Source organism: Phoxinus phoxinus, assembly GCF_949152265.1.
Source record: "Phoxinus phoxinus genome assembly, chromosome: 9".
Classification (NCBI taxonomy): domain Eukaryota; kingdom Metazoa; phylum Chordata; class Actinopteri; order Cypriniformes; family Leuciscidae; genus Phoxinus; species Phoxinus phoxinus.
Window position 1 is genome coordinate 13415786 of NC_136884.1, and position 25019 is coordinate 13440804.

The window sequence follows — 25019 nt, forward strand, 5'->3', positions numbered from 1 at the left end:
GGAGTAATGAGCTGGAAGAGAGTTAGCACACACCACATGGGAGGCCTCCAGTAATGACCTAGTGTCTCCACATCTGGAGCTGCTGAGCTGAGGCCTGCGCAAGGAACTGATAGTGGAGTACCACAGGAGCGCAGGCTTGTATCCCGAGCCTTTAATCAGAATCTCTCTCTCTAGGAGCTCTGCTCCAGTGTTATGAGCGATCTGTAATGAGCATGAGATGCAGCCACAGGTGACAGCGCTGTATGTTTATCGCATGGAGGAACTGTGGGACTGAGTGCTATTTACAAGGCGCACATGCTGATATCCACAGCAAACACTATAATGAAGCTGGGGTAGAGGAGGGCCATTCTAGTATTAAAGAATGTTTAAAATAAGAACAGATGCAACAGACCTGTTTACATAGGGATAGATTGTGCCGTAAACACAACTTGGAGGGATCAACATTTTATAGAGATGTCATGTATCAGGGGCCACTTGTTTTTAAGCTTTCCGCCCTTACAGCTCATTAAAGTTTCTTGCATCAGGAAAAGTCTCTATACTTTTACATGATCTGATTTGTTTAAATTAAACCGTTTTCCCCAACTTTACCTAAGATGTGTATGTACAGTAAATGGCATCTTGTTCATCTTGTTCATTCCCTAGATTGGCGGTATGGTCTGAAACAAACTTTGAGATACTTTGAGAGTATATCACACTCTCTTTCCTTTGTAATATTACAAGTGTTTGTATTTTTATTTATTTTTGGTTAGTTGCATACAGTATGTGATTATTTGGCCATTCTTCTTTTTTGGGGGGATATCCGCTGTTGCGTTTTAAAAAAAGAAATATAAAATATACTTAATGACTCAGAGCTGAAAGATCTCACCTTTTTTATTACTATATGAGGTTAGGTTTAGCTGCTTTTTGTCAGCCACCCATCCTTGGCTTTGGTGAATGCTTTTACCCTGTAAGGCATTGGATGGCCGTGACTCCATGCTGTTTGTTAAAGGCAACTAGTGCCAGGATAAGCCACCTTGGAATGCAGGCTGGTGTGTTAGTGTTGATGTGAAAAGACTACTCGCTGATGAGCCAGCTGTGCGTGTGGATGTAATCTGTTAGGGTTTGATATTGAGCCTCAAAGAAACAATGCAGGGTCAGGTCTCTCTCAATGTTCGGTGTATTTGTATTTGTGTAGTTCCGTTATGTATAGCTTTGATTAGACCTGCCCAGCTTAATGTAAGTAATGTTTATTTCTAATAAAAAAGAAGTTGAAGCTGCTGTGTGAATATTGGTTTTGATTATGAAGCTTAAACATTGTAATTCATAAGGCACTTGTGATTTGTGTGTGTGTGTGCGTGCGTGTGTGTGTCATGTGTGCGTGCGTGTGTGTGTGTGTGTGTGTGTGTGTGTGTGTGTGTGTGTGTGTGTGTGTGTGTGTCTAATTTCCACAATGTCTGGCGTGCACATTTTTGGACCCAATAATTCCTCAGTCAGTTTTGCAGTGGACTGGACCTTAACAGTTTGTCTGTGTTTGTTATTCTAACCTTGGCTACATAACTGCTGACTCCTGGGCAGCTGAGTGTTCATTGATCTACTATTGTGCTTGTCCATGTTAGTATTATTCTACTGGGATATTTAGTTGGGACTGGGCCCAGTGTTGTGGTGGCCTCTTCCTCTGTTTCGGACTGATGGCTGACCTCGCTTTCATGTTATTTTTAGGCCACAATAGGCACCGTTATACTTACTGTACATCCCTGCCTCTTGCTTATTGTTCTGGTTGGTAAGTGTGCATTGATTCCCTGCTTGAGTTAAATCAAAACCAGCTGCAAAATGTTTCAAAAGAGACCAAATCTTGCACCAAAAATAAAGAAAGAAAGGGAGTGAGCAAGACATGAGGGAAGACCATAGTTAATATCTAAAAATATCGTACAGAAAATTGCTTTTTTATGGCATTTTTGCGTCAGGAATGAGTGTTGCGCAAGTGCAGTATGTCTGTATGATTAGTACTGTTTTATATAGCACCTGTGATAGGATTCTCTTTATATTTGTGGCCCAATTATGTGACTTTCCCCCCTTATATTAGCTTATACAGTCTTATGTTCAATCATTAAAAATATATATATATAAAGATACTATTAAAATGCAATTTATACCTACAATGACCTGAAAACACCTCATCTATGATGATCATGGTTTCAGTTTTCGGATTCAAATTCAATTAGCCATTTAATGGTAATAAAGAAAAGAAAAAGAAAAATCAGGCTGATACAACTGTTTTAAATCAAAATGAAGGGGGATAATGCCTTCTTAAAAGAATGACATTTTTGGAATGATAGCGCCTAGTTTGGTACACTCTTTTATTATTTGTTCTTAGGAATGCTTTGATGCGTATACTCATACAAGTAAAATGTTTGTCTTGATTTTATTTTATTTTTACAAATAAAATTGAATAAAACAAAATTTACAATTTAAGTTTTGTTGAAGAAAGTATAAAAGTGTTTCAAAACTACATGAAGCCAACATAAACTTGACACATGTGTTTTAAACTTTTTTTAATGTTATTTTTTATAATAGACACTTTTCGATGTCATTGACACTTGTGCCTGATTATTTAGTAAGTTATGAGGTTTAATTGTTATTGAAGTTGACCACTAAGTAGGAAAGTGGCAGCACTGTTTTTTGGGGAAAGTAGAAGATTTCCTGTTGGGATTAGGATGCAGCTTTAATTCAATGTAGTGTTGTTTCCACCCACTCTTTTTTTGGGATGTGGCCAAGCCACCCGCTCCAAACATGTTCTCCGGGCAGCTGGAATTTCTTTGACATTTTTGCTAAATGTGTGTTTATAAGTTTGGCTGTTTGAAAAAGGATGGTTCACATTCCATTTGTTCCGACCCCTTTGAATCCGAAATGGAGCACAACCTAAAATGAATTGTTTCAATCTGTTCCACTACTCGTCTCCATCGCGGTGGCCTCAAGACCTCAAGACTTCAATGTGAAAAAGAAACGGTGACTAATAAATCGAATGGAAGTTCTTCCATCACCTCCAACCCTGCCATGTCCTGATAATCTCTGATTCACTCCAGACTAGAAGTCTTTGCAAGGATTAGCATGGTAGGAGAACCTTGAAAAGCACTCTTCTGATGCTAATGATGAAAAATGAATACCATCATAGTGCCACCTAAAGCTTATCTCTCAAGCCTGTAGCCCATCAGGCAGAGAGTGAGAGCCCATGGGGGGCGTCAAAGGTTGACTGGGGAGTAGGAATCCATGACTCCAGCACCCTGTGTGTGTGTGTTTTCTTTTCCATGCCATCCTATTTGCAGAGCTGAGATAAGCATGTGTTTGTGGTGGGGACCAGGTGCGTGACTATCTGTCTCTCAAGGGATTTGTATTGACAGGGGAGGGTCCAGAGGGGATGTAAGAGGGTCAACCCATCTCTCGTTCTCTTTTTCAGTCTTTCATTCTGCCCATCTCTCCCCCCTGCTTGTTTTCACAGGGAGTGCAGGCGACTCTCTGACGTCAGGTTCCATGCATGGATGTTCCATATAATCAGGAACCACTGCTTTGGTTCTGCCTGGTATTCCTTTATCTGTAACCGGTGGGATTTGTTTTTGGAACACATAATTTAGATTCATGGATGAGCGTGGTGACCAGGAGCTCGTCAGCTGGAAATTTCCCAATGCACGCTTTGATTCATAAATGCTGAACCCTTGCTTTTATCAGTCAAGAGAGAAAAGAGAGTATCTCAGCAAACATAGCAGCAGATTTCCTTCCAGGCTCTTTCGTGGAAAGCAGCAAGTTGACTTAATCACATGCTATGATGTTTGGCCAGGAGGATTGAGTCTTGAGATGCAGAGTTCCTATTTCCTCTCTTGGGCTGTGGCTTTTGGGTCTTCCATAATTCTCCCCCAACCCAAATTTCTTGAGGTTTCTCCCTCAGCCCACTCTTTTCCCCAGTTCTGTTGGAATGCCCTTATTCCCTGCCGCAAGATACTCCACTGTGGCTTTGGAGGCCACCTAGAATGGAGCAACTCTGCTGAGCCCACATTCAGAAATAAAGATTGAGGCTGTAAATTAGCTCTTATCAGGGCTCTTTGCCTCTACCAAGGAGTATTGCCTGATCTTAAAAGACACATTGTTTGTTGTTGGAATTTTGGCACTTCTGAGGTACAGGCCACAGTTGTCAATTGTGCCTCACTAGACAAGCCTGAGGAAGGGAACTATATCATTACCATCATCACCCTGCGGCATAAACAACAATATTGCTGTCATTCCCATCAACATCCTCATCATGTTTTATGATCTTTGTCCCCGCTTAACCAGGCCGCTAAGAGTATGGGTCCTCATGTGGAGAAAAGCGGTTGGATGGCTAAACAGCACACTAGCCATGACCCACCAAGCTGAACCCAGAGGTTGCTCTGCTCCTGTTGACTTTGGCTTTTCTAAGGCAGTTAGCGGCAAACTTTCAGCTCTGATTTACCGCAGTGCATTCAGAAAACAGGTAACTGGAAGCCCATCGTTCAGCAGTGCTTCACCAGAGCTGCTTGATGAACTCTGCGAGGGAGACATGAAAATTAAATTTGGGCGTCACTGCTCAAGTAGGAACACACGCGGAAATGTTTTTTTGAATCTGACCTTCTGCCTGGAGCGTTCAGTTACATGTGATCCACTGAGCACCTGGAATCCTGGAGAGGAAATCAAAGCCGTTTCTTTCAATATATAATTGTATATAATTTTCTCACATTGAAGGTATAGTTATCATTCATTGCTTTGCAGTATTGGTGGATTGCGTAGTAAAGTATGTTGTTAATGAAATGAGGAACATGGAAAAAAAAGGTGTTCACCATCTCATTAAATGCACTTGATTCTAAATATACCAAACAGACAAGAATATAGGCTTAGTTGTGTGAGCATTGAGTCAATCCCATGAGGTTTTAAATAAACTGTAGGTGCTCAGGATAGGCTTAGGAACTGGACGTTGCTGTGTTAAAGTCTTCCGATGTGGTGGAAATCCTTGCTGTTCCTCCACACATCCCTGCTTTTAAACTGAACCAGATGGGCTCTTTCCATATAAAACTTTCACTCTCTTTTAAGTCTCACACCAGGCTAACGGCTGTTAAAAACCATGGTACATGTCATATTTTGCCCACTTAATAAAGTCTTTAATACATCAAGGGCTGCTCAGTTTCACACCACAGTTGAAAATTCATGTATACAGGCACTTTGCCAGGTATAAAACGACAGACTGTTTAGTGATCATGGGCAATGATTCGTTGTCCTCTGTTAGTGGGAAATGAATCGTATCTCCTGGGCTAAACACAAGAAAATTCCCTGATTATTTGTTTGACATGAATTAGCAGGGAAGTGAGTCAGTGCTGTCAGCATTGCTGTCATGTTCTTCTGTCCACCCGTTACTAAATGCTACGCAAAAAGTCTAACACACAGTCCACTGTCTCCAAGCCTTCCTTTCTTTCTGACCCTTACCAACTATTTCTATAAACTGGGTGGGGATAATAGATGAGATGAGAGTGAAAGTAAATTTGACAGCACAAAAAAAGAAAGAGAGAGACTGTGAATTGGAGTTTGGCAGCTAAATCCAGAGAACTAGACAAACAACTTAAGTGTGGATTGTTTCCGGGATAAAAGAGAGTAGACCTTTTCTAACATCTGTTTGTGTTGGCTGTCACATATATACAGACTTACTTTTACTCCAAACAACTCCAAATGTTTCCACTGTCTTTCGAGTGTACTTTTTTTTGCACTCATTCTTTCATCACAGCATTCAGTTGTTCCAGCTGCAGCCAGTGTGAGGTGTCTATGTCCACCGATCTGAGCTGGGTTATGGAGAGACTGTTTTGACAGTTGCAGTCGGAGTGTGACGCGCTGCTGTGGAATGTTCTTCAAATGACAGAGGAGGAACCGGAGAGTTAGATCAGTCGGTGTGTGCATGTGTGTATGTAAGAGAGATACACAGTCAGATCTGGGTAATCAGGCAGTGAGGAGAGCAGAGTGGTGGTTACCTTCCCGGGAAGTTCACGCCCCCGAGAGCTGTTTGGTTTTGTAGTGGCGCTTTGTCAGTAAGGGAAGAGGAGGAGTGGAAGAGAGAGAGGAGGAGGGGAGAATGTGTAGTGGAGGAGCCTTCTCAGTTACTGAGAGCAGCACACGCTGTCGGCAACAGAATGAGCGTATCCACGCTCTCACCCGCTAGCAGCACTCTTTAAGAGACCATACGCCCCCCTCCCACCTCGTATAGCCCCTGCCAGACATCAAGAGCAGACACAGGGCTCTTGTCTCTCTCTCTCTCCCTTGTGTGCGAAAACCACGAGAGACAACTCCTCCACTTTTTTCCCCTCCTTATTTCTCTGTTCGACTTGCACTCTGAGGGACTATGCCAGTAGTTGGCGTTGCATCGAAACTCCGGCAACCGGCTGTGGGGTCCAAACCCATCCACACTGCACTGCCCATCCTGAACCCAGGGAGAAGCAGCATGGCACATGGACTGGCACCCAGGAGCTCGGAGCTCAGGGTCACAGAAACTTCTATGCTCTCCTGTCAGCTGTCATTCAAGACGGAGATCCATGATAGGAGGTCAACCTTGGTCCCAGCTCCAGCCGCAACTTTGGCACGTAGCAGCAGACAGGCAGAAGAGAGCAAGATATGCAAGGTCAGTGAGAAAGATGATGACATGTAATCCAGGCATTCATCCGTGTGTACCATGTTTGGGTTGGTCTTTAGACCAGGTACTGGTTCGCTCTACAGGTGGCTCTCATGTTGCTCTAGGAGAAAGCTGGTTACAGTTCTTGTTTGATTGATATGGAATTATATTTCAATGCGTGTTTGGAAATAGATCAGCCAGATGCCTGGCAGACTATTGCAGAATTTTAGCAGGTGCCATATATCTGTCATGTCTGGACATTTTTATTCTACTTGCTGGCCATTATGCAGTTGTGCATATGCATGAATTTGGATGCTTTACATAAAGATATTGAATTAATTATATGGTTTGTTTATTTTATATATTAAATTGAAGTTTACCCAGAAATAAAAAAGTCAGACAACTTTGGAATGACATAAAGGTAAAGAAATGATGACAACATTTAAATTTGAGCTGAACTATAGGCTACCCCTTTAATATCTGAAGGAAAACTCACACTTTGCTGAATCATGCGCACTGTTTGAGCATGGCTGGTTTATCATTACAAACCATGTCTCTCATGCGGCTGATACTTCCAGTTTACAAACGAGCTGTTGTAGTTTTGCTGAGGCTATTAAGATCTCTATCTGTGAAATGAAGCATGGGGGCAGTTTTAGGGGGTGTTTTGCGGGGTAGACTCAGCCACCTGAGAAACTCTTGTGTGAAACAGAGCGGGGCAGCACACTAACTCCCTATCCCCCACGTGTGGTGCTCTATTACAGATATATGGCTGGTGTTTTCCCCTTGCTCTACTGCTCTTTTCTCAGGCTTCACGATATTAAAAAAGGCACAGATCAAATTGCTAGCGAATGATAGACATGTATGGATTTCCATGAACTCTTACCCATTCAAAGGAAAAGCATGCCAATATTTCTGAAAGCAATTTTCAGACATTTGCCTGGAAACAGAAGCAGAGACAGAAGGAAGGCGGGGCACTCTGAGGGATGTGAGAGTCTTTCAAAATCCCCGCCAAGCAGATTCATTTGAGGTTTTACTAGTCCCGCGACTCCCGCCTGTCACAATTGAAAAGAGTAAACTGTAGGTAAAAGAAAGACTTTCCTGTTTAGAAAGCTCATCTTGACCATTGTCTCAATTGTGACTTCCTTAGATTTACCTGCTCCCTATTTAGATCCTAAAAGGCTGCATTTTCTTGTAACTTGCAGGAAGTGCGTGCTAACTTCAAAGCAGGGTCGTGGTTGACTGCTCAGGGTTTCTGGTGCAGCGGTCATGAGCATGTTCGGGGTTGCTGGAGGGCAGTGTGGCCAAGAAAGAGGGGAAGTGTGTTTTATTATTAACTCCGTGCTCCATGACGCACTCAAGTGTCATGGCCTTTAGTGCGAAAAAAAAATCACCAGTCTTGTCTCTTCACTTTAGTTTGCTGTTAAAAATTCAGCAGGAATGTTAAGACTAATCATAAAACTCAACTGAGCAAGCACTATTTTACAATATTATTAAGAAATGTGACTGACTTTTTAATACCTTACTATCTCCTTAACTAAATAAATGTCCCACCTGTCCCATCCTGACTGGTCACAAGGGAACAATTAGTACTAATGTGGGCTTGTCCACTCAAGTCTTGCCTGTTCTCTTTGAAAGGGCTGAAGAGCCTGAGGCAGTACTTGCTTTCTCCTGACAGTCTAGATTTGGTGGGGCTAGTGAAGTTGTCAAAGATCATAATGTAGTGGCATGTCAGTGCATTCAGTACAGGTGGATTTGTTTATACCCACATGCCTGTTTGGACATGTTTGTAGTCGTTCCCACAGAGGGCAGCACATTCACCTTGTTTGGTGTTGAGACGGTCTCTATGCGGCTGCAGTTTGATTTGAATCATGTGTCGGGACAGCAAACTCATGTCAAACTTTGCGTTTAAGTACATCAGTCTACCGCGCAGCTGGCGGTGTTGTGATCTGCCTGTGTTATTTATCAAGTTTCCAAACAAACAGGAGCTCCACAGAGCAAGATTTAAAGTAAACCCATGGAACAACCTAACGGTTAATGTGAGAACAGATGGCGAGCGTGCTGTAGAAGCTCTTTTGGACACCTTAAGAGCAGTCATATAAGGAAGCCTGCGTAGTTTACAGTATGCAAGGGCCTCATCTCATGACAGTGTTAGAGACTGTAAAAAATGCAAGTATCATTCCAGCCACTTTCTCTACAGAGTTATCAGTGCAGTTCCCATGGTAAATGGGGGAAATATGTGGTTGGTCTGGTTGGTGAACTGATTATAGCTTACCTTGTACACTTTATACACCTGAGACTATGGGCAGTGAGGAGGTGTGTTTGAGAATGTGTGTCTGCGGCATGCTTGATGAGAGAGATAATATGTGAGAAGATATGAACACAAAGAAGGAAACAACAGGGTATTTGAATAAAATCTGTGTCTAGAAAATAGGAATAACATGGAATTGTTTTATTAATTTAGACCTAATTTTATGAACTCTTACACAACTAGTAAATGAGAAATCAGAACAGTTTTCTAATTCAGCTTCATTTGTTCTGCGTTAAAGAGCACTTACTTAAATAACTTGAAAATGGAATGACTCCACAGGGTGTTGTTCACTGTTATACAAGACTGAAACTGGGACATAAAGACTTAAAAGTATGAATTCTCTTCTTGTTCAGAGTAAACATATTTTTTATTGTGTTTAGATCATCAGATAAAACAGTTGTTGATATAAATCCAAAATAACGATCCAGAAATGTTTTGTTGAGATGAATGCATCTGTTATATTTTACTACTCATATTTATTGCATTATTTATTGTCCCAAACAGCTTTTTGTAAATCCTCCTTTGAGTGCTTGGCTTTGAATGCAGATGGACTGGGGGAGATAGTCTTCCATACTGCATGAGGTTTGTCTGATATGTTGTTGTAGCATCCAGTGTAGAATTATGACAGCAAAACCCCATTCTCAGAAGGACACATGTTTTCCGCCCTGTGCAAATCTTCCATTTGCTTTGCCATCTAATTATGTACTTAATGTGTTGTGTTTCCTTGTGCTCTATGAGTCTTTTATATTTAAGTTATGTGAAATCCCCCAAATGCTCCTTACTGTCAACACGGGATTGTCAACAATAGGATGTAATGCAGGTGCAATATTTACTCATTTGTTGTCCAATGAAAAGCAGCCTCCATTAAACTCAGACCTCTCCATTGCTGTATAACTTTTTAGTAGCTTATAACATATAATTAAAAAATATATAATTTTAGTGTAACTTTTCCTAAGGGGATAGTTGAAAACCTGTATGAATATCTGTCATAGGCACCGATTCTATGGGTGCTCGAGGGCTTGATGTCATAACAAGTTAAGCCACTGCGCCATTTCAATTTGCTGATTTAAATGTGCAAACGTTACTTAATGAATCAGTGTTTTTATATCTTTATATCGCAGAAAAATAGAAACCGTTTCTAAAATAGAATCGTCGCGTGTCACCGTCGCGGCTGGTTAAGACAAAAACTCTGATTAACATGGAAAAGATAAATTGTATCGCGCGTTGCAGCGTTGCCTCATGTAGTTAGGACATGGTGTTAGAAATATTGTTTTTTAATACCATAAATTAATTTAAATGATTCACACGCTACGGCAGGAACATAAATCGTCGCCTATGCTTTCTGTCTTCTTTGGAACATAAAGGAAAATATTTTGAAGAATATTCCACCTGTTTTTGTCCATACAATAAAAGACACAAGAGTCCGAAACAACTTTGTATACTGTTGATATACAAACTCTTTAATTTCACAAATTTTTACAGCTATGTGAAATGTGAATAATATATTCATGGTATCATTAGCTGTCTTGAGGCTCTTGTCATCTCAGGTCATCCCGTTACATATGGTCACAGACACACACTCATGTATATAATCCTCTTCATTCTTACTGTGTTCAGCAGTGTGGTCCAATAGGGAGGTTCCCCAGAGCTCTGTACTTGTCCCATTTAAGATTTGTATGTGTGAGATTAAGAAGTCAGGGAATGTAAACAGGCCACTGGTGGCTCACAGTGTGTTAGATGGGGAAGGGAGGGGAATGTTGAGAGTGCAAGGGGACAGTGCCAGCGTTTCCCAGCAGCAGAGGTGCTGTCGGTGGTGAAACACTGAGGCTTGAGGTCGGCGGGTGGGGTGTTTCTTCTGTCTGTGCATGTCATAGCCATGGGTGGTCTGGCGTGCTGCACTCCTTATCTGGAAGAGTGCAGGACACTGAAGACAAGTGATGATGCTCCCCCTTAGACAAGCAGAGATGGGGGCTCAGAGCCATTATACAGCTCAACTCGAATCCAAAAGCTCTCTAAAGAGTTGTGACTTGTAAATATCTATATCTAATTCACAATTTTTCCCCAAGATGCCTACTCAAGGGTTGAGTGATGATGATGTTTATTCAGATAAAATCAGGCATAATCTCGGCATACTGTTCAGTTTATTTCTTGAGGCCTTTACTATTTGCCGCAACTCGTTTCTTTTTTTAATAAAAAAAATCTGATTCTGACTCCCATGAACAAGGACTGGTTTACTGTTATGTTTACAAGTGCGCGGGTAAAAGAGAGCGTGCTGCACGACATTTTTTTTTAAATTCTGCAATTATATGCAATTAAGATTGAAAAAGAAGAATCTTTAAAACTTCAAAACAGATGCAAGTGCACCATAAAAGTATCATGTACGTGGTATATTTTTCAGTTTTCTGAAGCTGATCGAAAGACTGATTGAAGGCTGAACATATTTTGTTATTGTGCATCACTTTTGTGTTATTTATTTATTTACTTGCATCCTTTTTTGTGGTATGAAAGCTTTACTCCCATCCACTGTAATTCCATGGAAAAGAACAACTAGCTCATTATTAAACATTTCTCCTTCTGTGTTCTACTGAAGAAAGAAACAACATAAGTGATGAAAGAATTAAAAACATTTTTTTAAACTTTTTCTGTAAGTGTTTTGATTTTGCATTATGGAGTTTGTTTTCAAAACAACCGTGCAAGTTATTTAAAGTCTCTGGAAGCCAAATCGGCCTTTAGTTAAAACAGGAAGAAAAACTGGTGAGAAAAACAGCGCGCAACCTAAAGGACAGATCTTGCCAGGCATCCTGTTTTTTTTGTGTGTGTGTTTTTGTTTTTTACAGGGGTGAGTCGTCCAGAGACCAAGAACACTCTGTGCACGCAGCTCTATTCTAAAGGGAAAAAAAAAATACATCTAATAACATTTAACGATCTGGCATGTGTCATTTTGTTTCCCTCTGTTCACCAGTATCATTAAGTGGCCGAGCACTTCTGCCACATCTGAATCTCTTGAATGGTATTTATTGATGCAGCACTGCAAAGCTGCAGAAAAGTTTCTTACTACTTTCATACTACTCACACACATCAGGCCATATCCACAAACACAGTACCTCCAGGCATTGTGCTAGTTCAAAGGTATGACCAATAAATGATCAGAGAGAGGGAGACAAACTGTACACTGCCACTTCTGTGTTGTTTAATGCCATAAAAGAACAAAAAGAATGGAGCAACTAGAGCAGGCAAATTTACACACATTTAACCAGTTACCTAATAACATAGCCTTCTGTAGATCAGTGGTTCTCAACCAGGGGTCCACTCGTGGGCCTCAAGATGACTTCAAATTATTTGAAATAAGAGGAAACAAGCATTACATTTAGCTTAATAACAACAAATCAAGATATTTCTTATTTTAATTCACCCCTTCAACAACATTAACTTTTTTTTTTTTTAAACCGGGGTTCCCATCCCTTCATATAATGTAAATAACAAACAACTGAAAAAAATCACGGGGCCAACTAATATTGTTGTGGACAATGGGTAGCCTTGGTGTCAAAAATGTTAAGAATAACTTCTATAGAAAATATATATATATATATTTGTTAAACTTTAAAAACATGGTTTTGTCAGATTAGTTAACTTCTGGAGACACACAATGTGTGGCTAATCAAACCCATGAATACAAACTCAAGTGGTTCATGTCTGATAGTAGTCTACCTTTCACTTTATTTTCCCAATTCCAGTCTTCTAGTTTAAAGTTTCTGTTCTTTCACTCCCTTTCCTTCATTGCTCTAATCAGCCGCATTTGTCATTTGTTACATAAACTTTAACAGCCTTCCCACCTCTCTCACTTTCTTTCATGTGCTCACTTATTCTTTTACTTTCTCTCATTTTCCTGGAGAATTCGCTTCATTCCAGACCTCTGCTCTCCTTCTCTCTCTCTCTCCTTCTCTCTCTCTCTCTCTCTCTCTCTCTCTCTCTCTCTCTCTCTCTCTCTCTCTCTCTCTCTCTCTCTCTCTCTCTCTCTCTCTCTCTCTCTCTCTCTCTGACATTGTGATGATAGAGGGATGGAGGCAGTGCACACACCTGGCACTGTCTGTATAACTGGCTCTGATTACACGCCACGAGCCCAGTGCCGCACACAGAGGTCACACACAAGCACACACGCGTGCGCGTACACACACACACACTTTCTCTTGGCTTGACACAAAGGAGGAACATCTGTGAAACCAAAGCATGGGGCTCATTAGCAATCAGCAGGGACCGGGACAGAGCGGACATCCCAGCATGCCATTAATACACACCAGGAAAGGAGAGGAGGGATGCGCAAAGCTACATATTTTCATAATCGACCTGACGTTGTCTGAACAACTTGACTAATAATTCTAAGGAAACCCTGTTTAATAATGCTAGTGTAGGGTCTTGTTTTCTTAGTGCGAGTTCAAACGACTAACAATAATTAAGGGGAAAATGTACCTTAATAATTGAATATCCATTTAGTAGATGACTATTCGACCATCGTGACTCATCCCTAGAGGAGAGAAGAGGTAAACAAAAAGAGTTCAGTTAGTCTGCCATTCTGTGAATCAGACTGCGTGATAACATCGTGACCCGCTACAGAATCATTGGATTTTCTGCCCCATGGGCAAAAGTCCAAAGCCCTTCACAGTGTTTGTGCACTGACATGCATGAATGTTTAGAGGTTATTGGACACCTCAGGAATCTTTTGCTGGCTACTGTTTAACGATTTTTCTTATCGACGATGCCACATGCATCTTCAAGTATAACAAGATCCCAGAAACCCCCTTGCAGTCTGACTCAATCTTTAATACATTACCGTTCAAAAGTTTGGGTCAGATTTTTTTTTTTTTTTTTTTACTTTTTAAAAAGCTTTTATTCATCAAGGAAATTCATTCATTCGTTGGTAAATTGATCACACGTGACCCTATAGATACTTTTAGATTGTTACAAATGATATCTGTACATATTAATATTAGTGAAAAATTAAGCACAAATATTAAGCAGCACAACCGTTTTCAAGATTGATAATAATAATTCAGCTTTTCCATTCCATGAATAAATTACATTTTGAAATATATTGAAATATAAAACAGTTAATAATTGTAATAGTGTTTCACAATATTACTGTTTTTACCGTTTTTGATCAATTAAATGCAGCTTTTGTGAGCATAAGAGACTTTGCGCGTACCCTCAAATGTGGTACAAAAGTACAAATACTGCAGTGGCACAAATTAATGTTGTACTGATGCAGAACTGCCAAGCGTTTTAGGAAGTACTTAGGAACATTGAAGCAGTTTGAGGTGATAATTTTGTTGTGAGAAAGTTTCAATGCCCTCTACAGTGGTTTACCCCAGTGCAGCATTAGGTTAAATGATTAAATCTGTGTTTTCCCCAGATGATCGCAGCAAATGAACTGTGAAGTACACAGACTCTGAACTCACCGTGTATGTGCGTGTGTGTGTCCGGTTACACCAGCCAACAGCCCGTTTAAAAATAAAAACGGATAAAAAAAAGTTGTGCCAGCAGTTACGCATTAGGCTAGATCAGATAAGCGATTTTCAGAGATGCCTCAGCTCAGATTCAGTTGCTCATTTGCTGTAACTCAGCACAAATGTTTTTATTTTTTTAATATTTTGTTTATATTTTTATTTTTGTAATGCAAGTGGCACTGAAATTACTTAGCTATATATTTACTTACCATTATTTATGTACCTTTTGTATATATATATTTTTCATATTTATGCTTGTATCCCACCTCACCAACTTGCCCATGCAGACCAGAGGTTAAGTATTTCCCATCATTCAAATTGTGTTAATATTATTTTGGAAAGGTGTTAAGCTCCTCATTAGTGGTGTTTAAAACAGAAGTGCAGCCTTATTGACAACAAAACTGTTCATGTCAAGACCAGGGTGACCAGACATAAAGGGGTCTGGCTTATTACCACAAACTTTGACTCACTCTCTCTTTCTCTCTCACTCTCTCTCTCTCTCTCACCACACAAACTCCTCTCTGTGCCTCCTTGACGAATAACAGAGCCTCCTAATCTCATAATTATGGTGTAATCGCCTTAATAGCATAATGCTCCTAAACTTTACTGAGTCTATATATATAGAGAGAGAGAGAAAAAGAGAACAAACTGTTCTCCTCCAATTGGTTCATTCATGCTTTAGGTCAGCCATTAACGCAGTGGTTGATGTTTGATGGGCCTTGAATATTCCCAACAATGTGCTAACAAATATTCTCTCATAATGATCCAGTGAGGAGGGGAGGTTATCCTTCAGTGAACGGTCCATTACTGCGGTCATGACAGTGGCACAGGGGTCCGTTGTATCTCACTGAGGTCGTGTGATAGCACACTCACCATTACAGATGGTGACTCAAGTCAATCGCAAGATCGTTATCTCTTTCCCTCCACTGCTGTCATCCCGGTATCGATTAGTTTGTGTACCTCAACACACACTTCCACTTGAAGCTGTCTGAGAGGTATGTTGGTTTATGTCTGTGGTATTATTTTCATCAGAACGGCGTAATATCCTTTTTAGGTGCTTCAAAATCACGTTCTCTTAAGCTCTTAGACCATTGTGGTGTGTATATTGCCTTCTGTCCATTTATCTGGCAAGTTCTGGAGAAGTTTTGCAGTTATTCTATTCATTTAAAAGGCTGGGGAAAACACTTTTGTATGTGCAGGCATGTGCAAATCTGTACATTGTGCAATATGGTTACCTCTGACCTTTTAAAGGCCTAGGTCACCTGACATAATTTTCTCATGTCATTCCAAACTTGAAGAAAGAAATCATACACGTTTCGTTTGGAAGAGTGAGCCGCATTCATTTTATTTATTGGTGTTTATTTAATTCAATAAAGTTTTAAATTAACATTTTCACATTTTCAATTTTTATTTCATTTTTTTAGCCATTTTAGTACACCAGCATATACAACATAACACACTATGCTGGTCTTTTCAGAAGGGTTAGTTCAGTTGAATTGCGCACTTTGTTGCACACTGAAGTGGTCATGTGTGTTTGGCCTACACCCCCGCTCACCTTGAAAGAAGATGTGCATGAAGAAGACTTGCTGCATTGGAAGCAGATGGAAGCACCTACTGCAGATTTTTAGAGCTTTAATAAGCCCACATCTGCCTGCTTCCTCTCTCTCTTGCCCATGCTTTATTGTCGACTTCATAAAGGAACAACTGAGTGGAAGGGAAAGGATGGAGGTGCTGGGTAAGGGAGTAGAGGAAAAGGGATGAGTAGTTAGCTTTCATGGATCACAGCCCCTCTTTCTGTGAAGTCTAAGTAAGCCAATATTGCAGTAATCTGGAGTAAATCCGGTTTAATTAAGCTACATAGGTTTAAGGGGCAGCGTTAGATTAAAAGCACATTGTACATGGTGGGAGTGTGCCCTGCTTTCTGTCCTTTGATCTCACACACATATGCCACACATACACCCATAGAACTGGCACAGTATCCAAGTGGGCCGTTCCGCTGGTGCGTATAGCCCAAACGCACTCTGATATTCATTTTCCCAGGTTGACAGGAGCTATTAGTCATGCGAAGGATGGCTATGTTACATCGCTACAGGCTAAAGAGCACCACATTGAGAATACGCTGTGCTATGTATCTCTGTATGTACTTCAAAACCGCAACAGCCCTGGAACTACTTGCCAACAATTTTTGCTTTTCTGTTAAATTGTTCGTAGGTGTGGCAGCATGTGACACCTCTTATATTCTGGGCAAAAGATGTTCCTTGCACTTGCTGCCTTAGGGGCCAAAGCCTGTTTTGCTGAGAGTTGCATAAAAACAGGATGCTGGAGTGTAGCAGCACTACAGATGTGCAGAAAGATCGGGTGAGGTGAAGAGAAATGAGGGAGGGAGACGGGGAAAGGAAGATAAATATATGTTTTGCACCAACTCATCAAAAGTGTGACATTTAGGTAAAATGAGTGTCCTATCTCATGGCTGGAGGTTCAAGGTTTCTTTTTTGCATGGCCACTATGCATTATAGGGCTTAACAGTAACTGTGAGAAAGAGTCTGAGAGTTTTGGGCCTTTGCTTTGTTGCCAATGAAAAGGTCAGCCATTTGTGTTTGCCATTAAAAAAAAAAAAGGTCATATTCTCTACACTGATTTGTAGATGTGCACCTGCATCTAGATGTGTATATTATTTTTTACATTTCTTAAAACTAAAATTAATCAAATGTATACACATTTTTTTTTTTTACATTACTTTGTGGTGAGGCTAGTGAAAATGTCGGCAGGGCATTGGAAATGGCAATGGAACTGCTAGCCTGACCAGGCAAGCATAAATAATAATTATAAAAATCTTATTAAACCCTGCATTAGTTGAACAATAAAGTAATGTCAGACAGAATTTGTGCCCTTTTTTGCATTTATTTTGGACTTAAAAACTGTGTAATTCTGGAATGAATGTGGTAAAAGGAGTTGAGGGTGTTATATTGCTAGCTAAATGCATGATCACATTACCAAAAATAAACAAACATGTAAAGATCAAACGAGGAGTAAAATTGTGTTTTAAACCCATATAACTTTTCACGGAATTCCATTTGATTCCATTTGATTTGATGCAGGCCTAGTGATTAGTCAACCGGTTGGATCTGTATCCCCGGTGGTCCAATCAAATTGTTCCCACGTAAATAGAAACGGAGTATGATGGCAAACATTTAAACTTGGACCTGAGGAGTATTATTTTTTGCACAATATTTTACTGTGGGTAGTCTTTTTTTCTTCTTCTTTTCTTTATTACCTGGCAGACAGAGGAGCTACAGGCGTGCCAGGCTTGCCCTGATCCTTCATTGTTTATGTGCATGTTGAGAGTGTGTTTGTGGGTCTGAGCTTGTTTTCTCAGGTTTATATTCTGAAGTAGCACTTGGCTGCGGGCTGAAAGCAGTTACACTTTAATAGGCCAGTTGTTTACTCTTTTCTGCAGACCACTCTGGATGCACTCTAGTTTAGATCCCTCCTCTTTGCTGGCAGGTACACTTTGAGCCATAAAGTTAATGTTGTATCGTGCCCACCACATCTTACTAACTGATTTTAACAATCTGCCCAAAAAAGTGCCTGTCTTTTATAATAGCTGTAGGTAATGCAAGCAAGCTTGAGAAATAGACCCACCTCTGTTTTAGGTCTACCCCATTCCGACGTATTCAACACCACAGGGTGACAAACACAGTGAACTCACTGACTCAGAAAAGACGCTGTATTCACATGGATTGCATGAATAGATTTTGGGCCCATAAGCTTTCCGTTGCACCCTGAAAGGAATAGATTAAAAAGAGACGGGGGGTCCGGTGGGGGAGTGTGAGTGGTGGGAAGAAGGGATGAAAGAAGAGGTGTGCTTGCCAAAAGCTGGACCTTTTTACGTCTGGCCAAGAGGCAGCATGAATGCCACATGCACCTGATCTTTCATCTCCTCTTGCTCATAGGAAATAGAGAGCAGATTGGGCTATGGTTTACGTGATGCTCTTGATTGAGGACAAAGAGGAAAAGTTGTTATTGCAGTTAGCCATTGCGTGATCTACAATATAGAGGTCTGGCTTTGATGGGACTCAACCGTACCCTGTAATGGTGACCAGAGAACCCATTGAACCCAGGACAAGGGGTAACAATAGCTAAGCCTTCTGTCGAGACCTTAAGAAGGGCAACGCTGGTAGAGAGAGAGAGAGTCTTAACCCTGGCAGACAGATCCTTAAGGAATGTTTGGATTGGACCACGTCTGCACTGAGGGGTACACCGCTTACACTATGCGGAACATAGACTTATGCAGAATGGTGAAGCTATTGGGCCACTTTAAGCCAGGATTGCGTTTGTGGTCTCTCCAACATGATCCCCTGCTGATAGCTCCAACAGGACTTCCATTCCTACTACTGTAAAGACTATAATTTAAGAAATTTGTTCAACTATTTGTTGTACTTGTTGATGGTCAGTGACATGTAGAATTATGTCCGTCTCTCTCATACGGCTGGCATCCGTTTCATAAGGGCCTGGCTCTTGGAAGGAAGAGTTTGGCCACTGCTCTATTTGTCTTTGCTGAAAGTTGCACAAGTACTCTCCCAGAGGTTGTGAGTAATTGATGAGTACATATGTTTTTGGGTTTTGCTCTTTAGATTCTGTCTCTCTCTCTCTCTCTCTCTACACTACCCCCTCGCTTGGTCAGTGGAGACTCTGTCTTTTTTCACAACTTTTGCCTTTGGAATGTAAACCTCCTCCTCAGGCTTTGAGCCTATAGATTATATGACATGACCATTTAAGGGCCATACCTAAGCTTTCCAGTTCTTCAGCAGTTAAGCGCCATCTTTATAAAGGTCACCTGCTGATTGCCGTTGGTTTATCTATGACTGAGAAGGTCTCTGAAGTCTATTGCTCCACAGTGGTCCATAATGAATCATTTAACAACAGTGTTGGGCTTCCTCAGAAAAAAAGTTACATTTGTGTCGGATGTTTTTGATTTGATCTCTCATACAGGCTGTCTGGCCGAAGCCTAATGTCTGGATTTTCTAAGCACTTGGTGTAGTTAAACTCAGGGGTGGTCTGCTTCCCTCAGAGGAGGCTTTAAGGGTTCACATCAAGCCAAGGCTGATTGTACACAAAAAGGTCAGATGCTGGAGGAAGCCCTGTGTATTTCCTACATGTCAGACTCATAACTGTGAGAATATAGTGTAATAGCTGCACCTGGCTTAAACACAAAAACTAATCAGTGCTAAGTAGTTCATCCAATTTGTAAAACCAGCATCACAGACTCTCTTGCATCTGCATGTAATGCGTTTACAAAGAGATTGCGGATACATGCATGGTTGTCTCAAAGAAGGTCAACAAATATCTGCCCTCAAGTCGTCCTGGGAAGTTCCTACTAATGAGATTGGATGTTGTAATTAACCCCCAAAAAATATTTTTGTTGGAATACAATGAATGCTTTGAGCAATTACACATTTTTTGCCTTTTTGTTCTACCAACAGGCACAGGGGTGTCAAGCAACTGCAACAAAATGTGGTGCTAAATATGTGCATTGGGTATATATTTGATGCTTTATGCATTTGACCATGTAGATTGGTCTCTTAAGCCCGTTGTCTGGATTTTTTTTTTTACATTTTAAAATTATTAACAGTTGACAAAAGGCATTCAAAATTAATTGTGCCGTTAGCATTGATAAATTAGAAACAATATTATATCTAGGATGGACATTCACATTATTGTGACATTGTGATGTCATTCACATGCACAAATTTTGTATACGATTGTTTTGATGACTTGAAGGGAGCACTTGTCTGTGCCATCAATACACAGGACTTTTGTGAAAATTCACCACTCTGTTTTATAGTGAATCAAGGCTCTGTTGAGCTTAAAGTTGATTAAAGGGCACCTATTATGGAATTTTGAAATTTACCTTTCATGTAGTGTGTAACATAGATCTAAGTGAACAAAAACATCCTGCAAAGTTTGAAATATGAAAGTGCACCGTATATAAAGTTATTGTCTTTCAAAAGTGAGAGTCGACTCTGAGTCATTTTTATGAATCGTTAGAAGACCGAAGCTTTTTCTCTGACTAGATGACGTCAACTTGTCAAGTTATTTGAATACGATACGCCCACTTATTGCGCTCCAAGGCCAGCAGGGAAAACATCAGGGCGACGAGACGCTGTGTTCTGAAGTGCGGCTCAAAAGCAAACCTTTTTCATCTGCCCAAGGAGGAGCATTTGAAGACTAAGTGGCTACAATTCACTATACCACAGAAGTATAGTCCGAGCCTTGTGCTTTGCTCGCGCCATTTTCAAGACGATTGCTTTTTAAATGCAATCAAACTTGGATTCGCGAGCTGGCTGATATTGAAGGAAGGTTCAGTTCCAAGTGTATTTGCATCAGCTTCCTCCTCCGCATCACAACCTGTAAGTGTTATTAATAATTTTTGCTTTTATATTTTATGTAGCATGCTTAATAATTATTTTGTTTGTTATGTAAGCACCGTTTAGCTTCTAGGTCTTCAATGACAATTGTATTGAGAGATGTGAAGTGTTTGTCGTTGTTTTCGGAGTTGTCTAAAGAATAGAGTAATAACTGTAACGTAACTGCATTTTTTTTTTTGTAAAAACGTTATGTTTATGCATCGGGCTAACGCAAACAAAGACTGATTGTGCTTTTACAATATGAACTCTGGGCTATGCTCGCTAACATAACATTAAATTATTTATCTTATTTTTCGTTTTTTTTACTACAAACTATAAAGCAGTGGACTATAATCATTATTATAATACAATTTAATTGATTAAAGCATCATTGTACTCCGTGTTAAAAATAAGTATTATCTCTGTAAACACTGCTGGGTCATCTGACCAATCAACGCAGATTAGCGTCGCGCAGAGGAGGGGTTTGAAAAACGAGTCGTTAAACGAATCATTTGGGAGTCGGTGAGCAAATCAGGTAAAAATAAATGCATATTATACGAAAACAAAAGAGTTTTTTGTCATTGCATGCATGTAAAACTGTTGTTGGGGACTCCCTAAACAACATTAGGAACATTTTAAATGTCATAATAGGTGCCCTTTAACACACTCTTGCAATATATATATATATATATATATATATATATATATATATATATATATATATATATGTATATATATATGTATATATATATATATATATATATATAAAAATATATATATATACCGAGACCAACAATGGTTAAATGTCTTGCATGCAGACACTATTATAAAATTCACCTGTTTTTTTATGTTGGCTTCCAGCGGTGTAGCACTCTGTACCATGTGCATTCAAGCGAATATGTCGTAGTCTGTATTTACACAGCTGCAAGAGGACAGGAGCAAGTCAGGTGAAGGCCCTGGCCTCATGCTGGCCCAGCAGGATCCTCTGTGAGCAAACGTTCACAACTCGGGCCATGATTCAGAGACACTGTCTGCCTCTGCAACCGCTGCTTTCACTCCAAACATCGTCCTTCCTGTCTGGAGAAGAGCGATAGGGAAAAGTCTACACACATTGACTTAGATACATCTTCAGAATCATACTCATACAAACACTAAAGAGAGAATCTTCAAAGTGACCTACTGAGGTGTGTTGGTTAAACAGTGAAGTAGGGTCACGCTGGTTGTTGCCGGTGGTGTGGTTCGAGACTTTGTGAAAAACTGGATGGCTTCTCAAGGGTGACTGCTGTAACCTTATACTGTTGTGCTTGGCAGCATTTCCTCAGACTCACCGATACATGTCTGCCCTATTTGGACAGTCTCTGAGCACAGGGCCCCTCAGGTGGGAACTCTTAATGTGTGTGAGAGAGAAATAAGAAGCAGAAAAGCAAGACAGAGACAGTCTCTATCTTTTTGTCCAACTCCTGTTCTCTAGAGAGAGAAAAGGATGCCAATCCAAAGATTCACAAATTGATTCTGTCCCCAGGAGCTCTCTGAGAGTTTGGGTGTGGGGTTAACATATGTCACTGAGCCTGGTTATTCACTTTTCCCGCATGATAACAGAACAGCCCATGTCTCCACTTTCTCATGTTCCTCCTGAGACAGTCTGAGAGCTATTTTTGCCCTTTGAATCTATTATTAAATCTCTATATAGTTAGATAGTGGACAGCCCTTACTGCATGTGTGTAAAGAGTCCTGGCCAAGACTGTGACTGATGAATCTATCCCCTCATTGACAAGTTTTACTTGTAATTGCAGTCGTCATCTCCCTGTTAAGCCTGTCCTAAACTTTACAGTGTCCTGACAATGAAAACCGCTCTGCTAGATCATTGGGGTTAATAGGTTTTGTGGAAAAGTGTTTCCACTGGATTCTCAGAATTTGAGAGCAGCATATAGTAGTTTTCTTACAAGCATTCTGCACACAGTAATTACCCTCTGGCCAGAGAAGAAGTTTTCAAAGTTTGTTTTTAATTACTCTTGTAGCTTCAAGTACCCCAGCTATGATTTCCAGCCATTATTTACAGATTGCCCAAAGGTACTAATATTCATTGAGCTTCACATATGAGTTAATTAATTAGGGATGTGATAGAGAGAACTTGTGTGATAAACATGCAAATGGCAGGTCTGTTCGTTTAAAACCAGCGCCTCTGCCAAAGTGTCCTTGTAAAGTCGTTTTTTCCATGTGTTAAAGTAAAAGCAAAATCTAATCTGTTGTCAGAAAAAAACTTTGTTTGTGAGCTTGGAGTGTCTTAGCATAGTACAGCTTATTAGAGCTCCTGAATTCAGTGCTGTTGTGTTTATTATTAGCTGTTAGTGTCCTGGATAATTACTATGCCGTGGACCAATGCACTTTTTTTCTCTCTACCTCTTCTGCCTCACAGAATTATTTGCTGACATCCCTTCTAATCTCCAGCTGTTGGTCTCTTGGCAGGTCTGCAATTTTCGAAACCCCTGGGTAGAATTGTGAAAGTTGATCTGGCGTTTGTAGACAAAATATTTTGAAAGTGTCTTATGCCACCTTGATGCCTTACTTGGAGAGTGAAGTGGTGCAGATGTATGCGTTAATGGGTCGAAAAAAGAACATGGATGGACATCACAGTCCTGTAGAGTAGGGTATCCAGATGTCAGCACAGGTCCTGCTTAGTCATGGATATGGGCTCGATAAGAATTCACCAATATCCATTCAGGTCGCTGATGATAAGATACATGGCTTTGATCCTATTGCTCAAGGCTGGACAAATACGGATAGTCCTATATTCACAATCATAGACAAGCAGGGAAATCAAATAACTCATGCAGCTTGCTTGACACAAGCACTTCCTTGGTACGGTCATTCACATTCCCACATTGAGAGCCGGTTTGATGATAGTTATGCAATATCATCTGGCAGAGAGAGTGTGAGAGAGGGTAGGAAAGTTATTAGCCAACTCTTCTTTAAAACTGCTGTGATTGCATTCGTGCTTTCTCTGTCCTGATTCCCACAACCCACTGTCTCACAGGAAACCATGAATCTACACAAAGTCTCAGAGGAAACACAGATCCAAATGCGCGAAAGGTTTGTTTTCTTGAATTAGAGTTGCAATAAAGTGTTTAGTATCATGTTTTACTGCTAAACTGAAGATGGTTCCTGTTGCTACTGGCTTAACTCGATTGGCCTGTACAACTTGTAAAAAATCAAAAGAACACACATTCCCAGAGAGTAGGACACACATAAACTGCACTGTATGTGTTATGCTTTTATGAAATTTGACTTCAAAGACTCTGTGTCAGCTTTGATGAAACACAAACTGCTGTCTCAGTCAAGTGTCAGGGTGATCTTGCGTTCTCGTTTTTCTCAGTTGTATCTGCCGGTGTACACTTACAGATAGATGGCAGGGTCATCCGGAGCCCTGTGTGATCTGACACTGTGGGAGAGAAACTTTGATGCCACCTTCACCTTCCCACAGCTTCCAGACAACAGTCTTTCAGTCTTTTCTTGTCTTATTAAAAGAGCATAATATATTGCCTGAAAGATAAAACAGTGTCTCCAGACCTGCATATGCATGTGCTTGCCAGTTTTTGTATGTGGGCCCTCTTAACAAAACTTATGTTACCATATGTAACCATCCCATATTTAGTTTGTTGTAATTCTGGAACACACTACTTGCTGGAAAACCAGGTCATAAGTTGATCCAGGTGGTTTCTGGCACATGGTAGATAGTTGCTGGTCCAAACTGGTCTACTAGATTAAATTTGCTTTATGAAGTTGGTCTATTAGGTTGAAACCAGGTGTACCCCCATTCAAGTTGGGTTTCATTAGATTTACCACATGGTATATGTACATTTAATGCCAATTGAGTGTATACTGTACATACATCTCCCCCTCAGATACGTTTTTAAAGCCACCTGCACTCTTTTAAGGCACTACACACAAAAAAGCCATCAATACCTGTCTGAAAAACCTGTGTGTTTGAAGTCTTATTCTTCACCTCAGCTGGAACTGATACAAATGAGCATCTCTATTTATCTCCATCACTCCAGATAGGCAGCGATAAGCTGGAAGCCGATTAAAGACATATTAAAACCATAACCATAAGGCCGTAAACGTGCTTTCCTTCAGATCAGTCGCTGCTGATGGGAGGAAACGATCAGCAC

General features: G+C 40.5%; 1 protein-coding gene across 7 annotated transcripts in view; it reads left to right on the forward strand.

Annotated features, from left to right (window-relative positions):
* Nucleotides 1-5908: 5908 nt before the first annotated feature.
* Nucleotides 5909-25019, forward strand: part of nav3 (neuron navigator 3) — a 160140-nt gene continuing 141029 nt past the window's right edge. For all 7 annotated transcript variants that reach the window (XM_079622177.1, XM_079622181.1, XM_079622179.1 and 4 more), the window contains exon 1: nucleotides 5909-6643. In XM_079622177.1, the coding sequence (XP_079478303.1) occupies nucleotides 6368-6643 (276 nt within the window). In that variant the 5' untranslated portion in view covers nucleotides 5909-6367. The remainder of the gene's footprint in view (nucleotides 6644-25019) is intronic.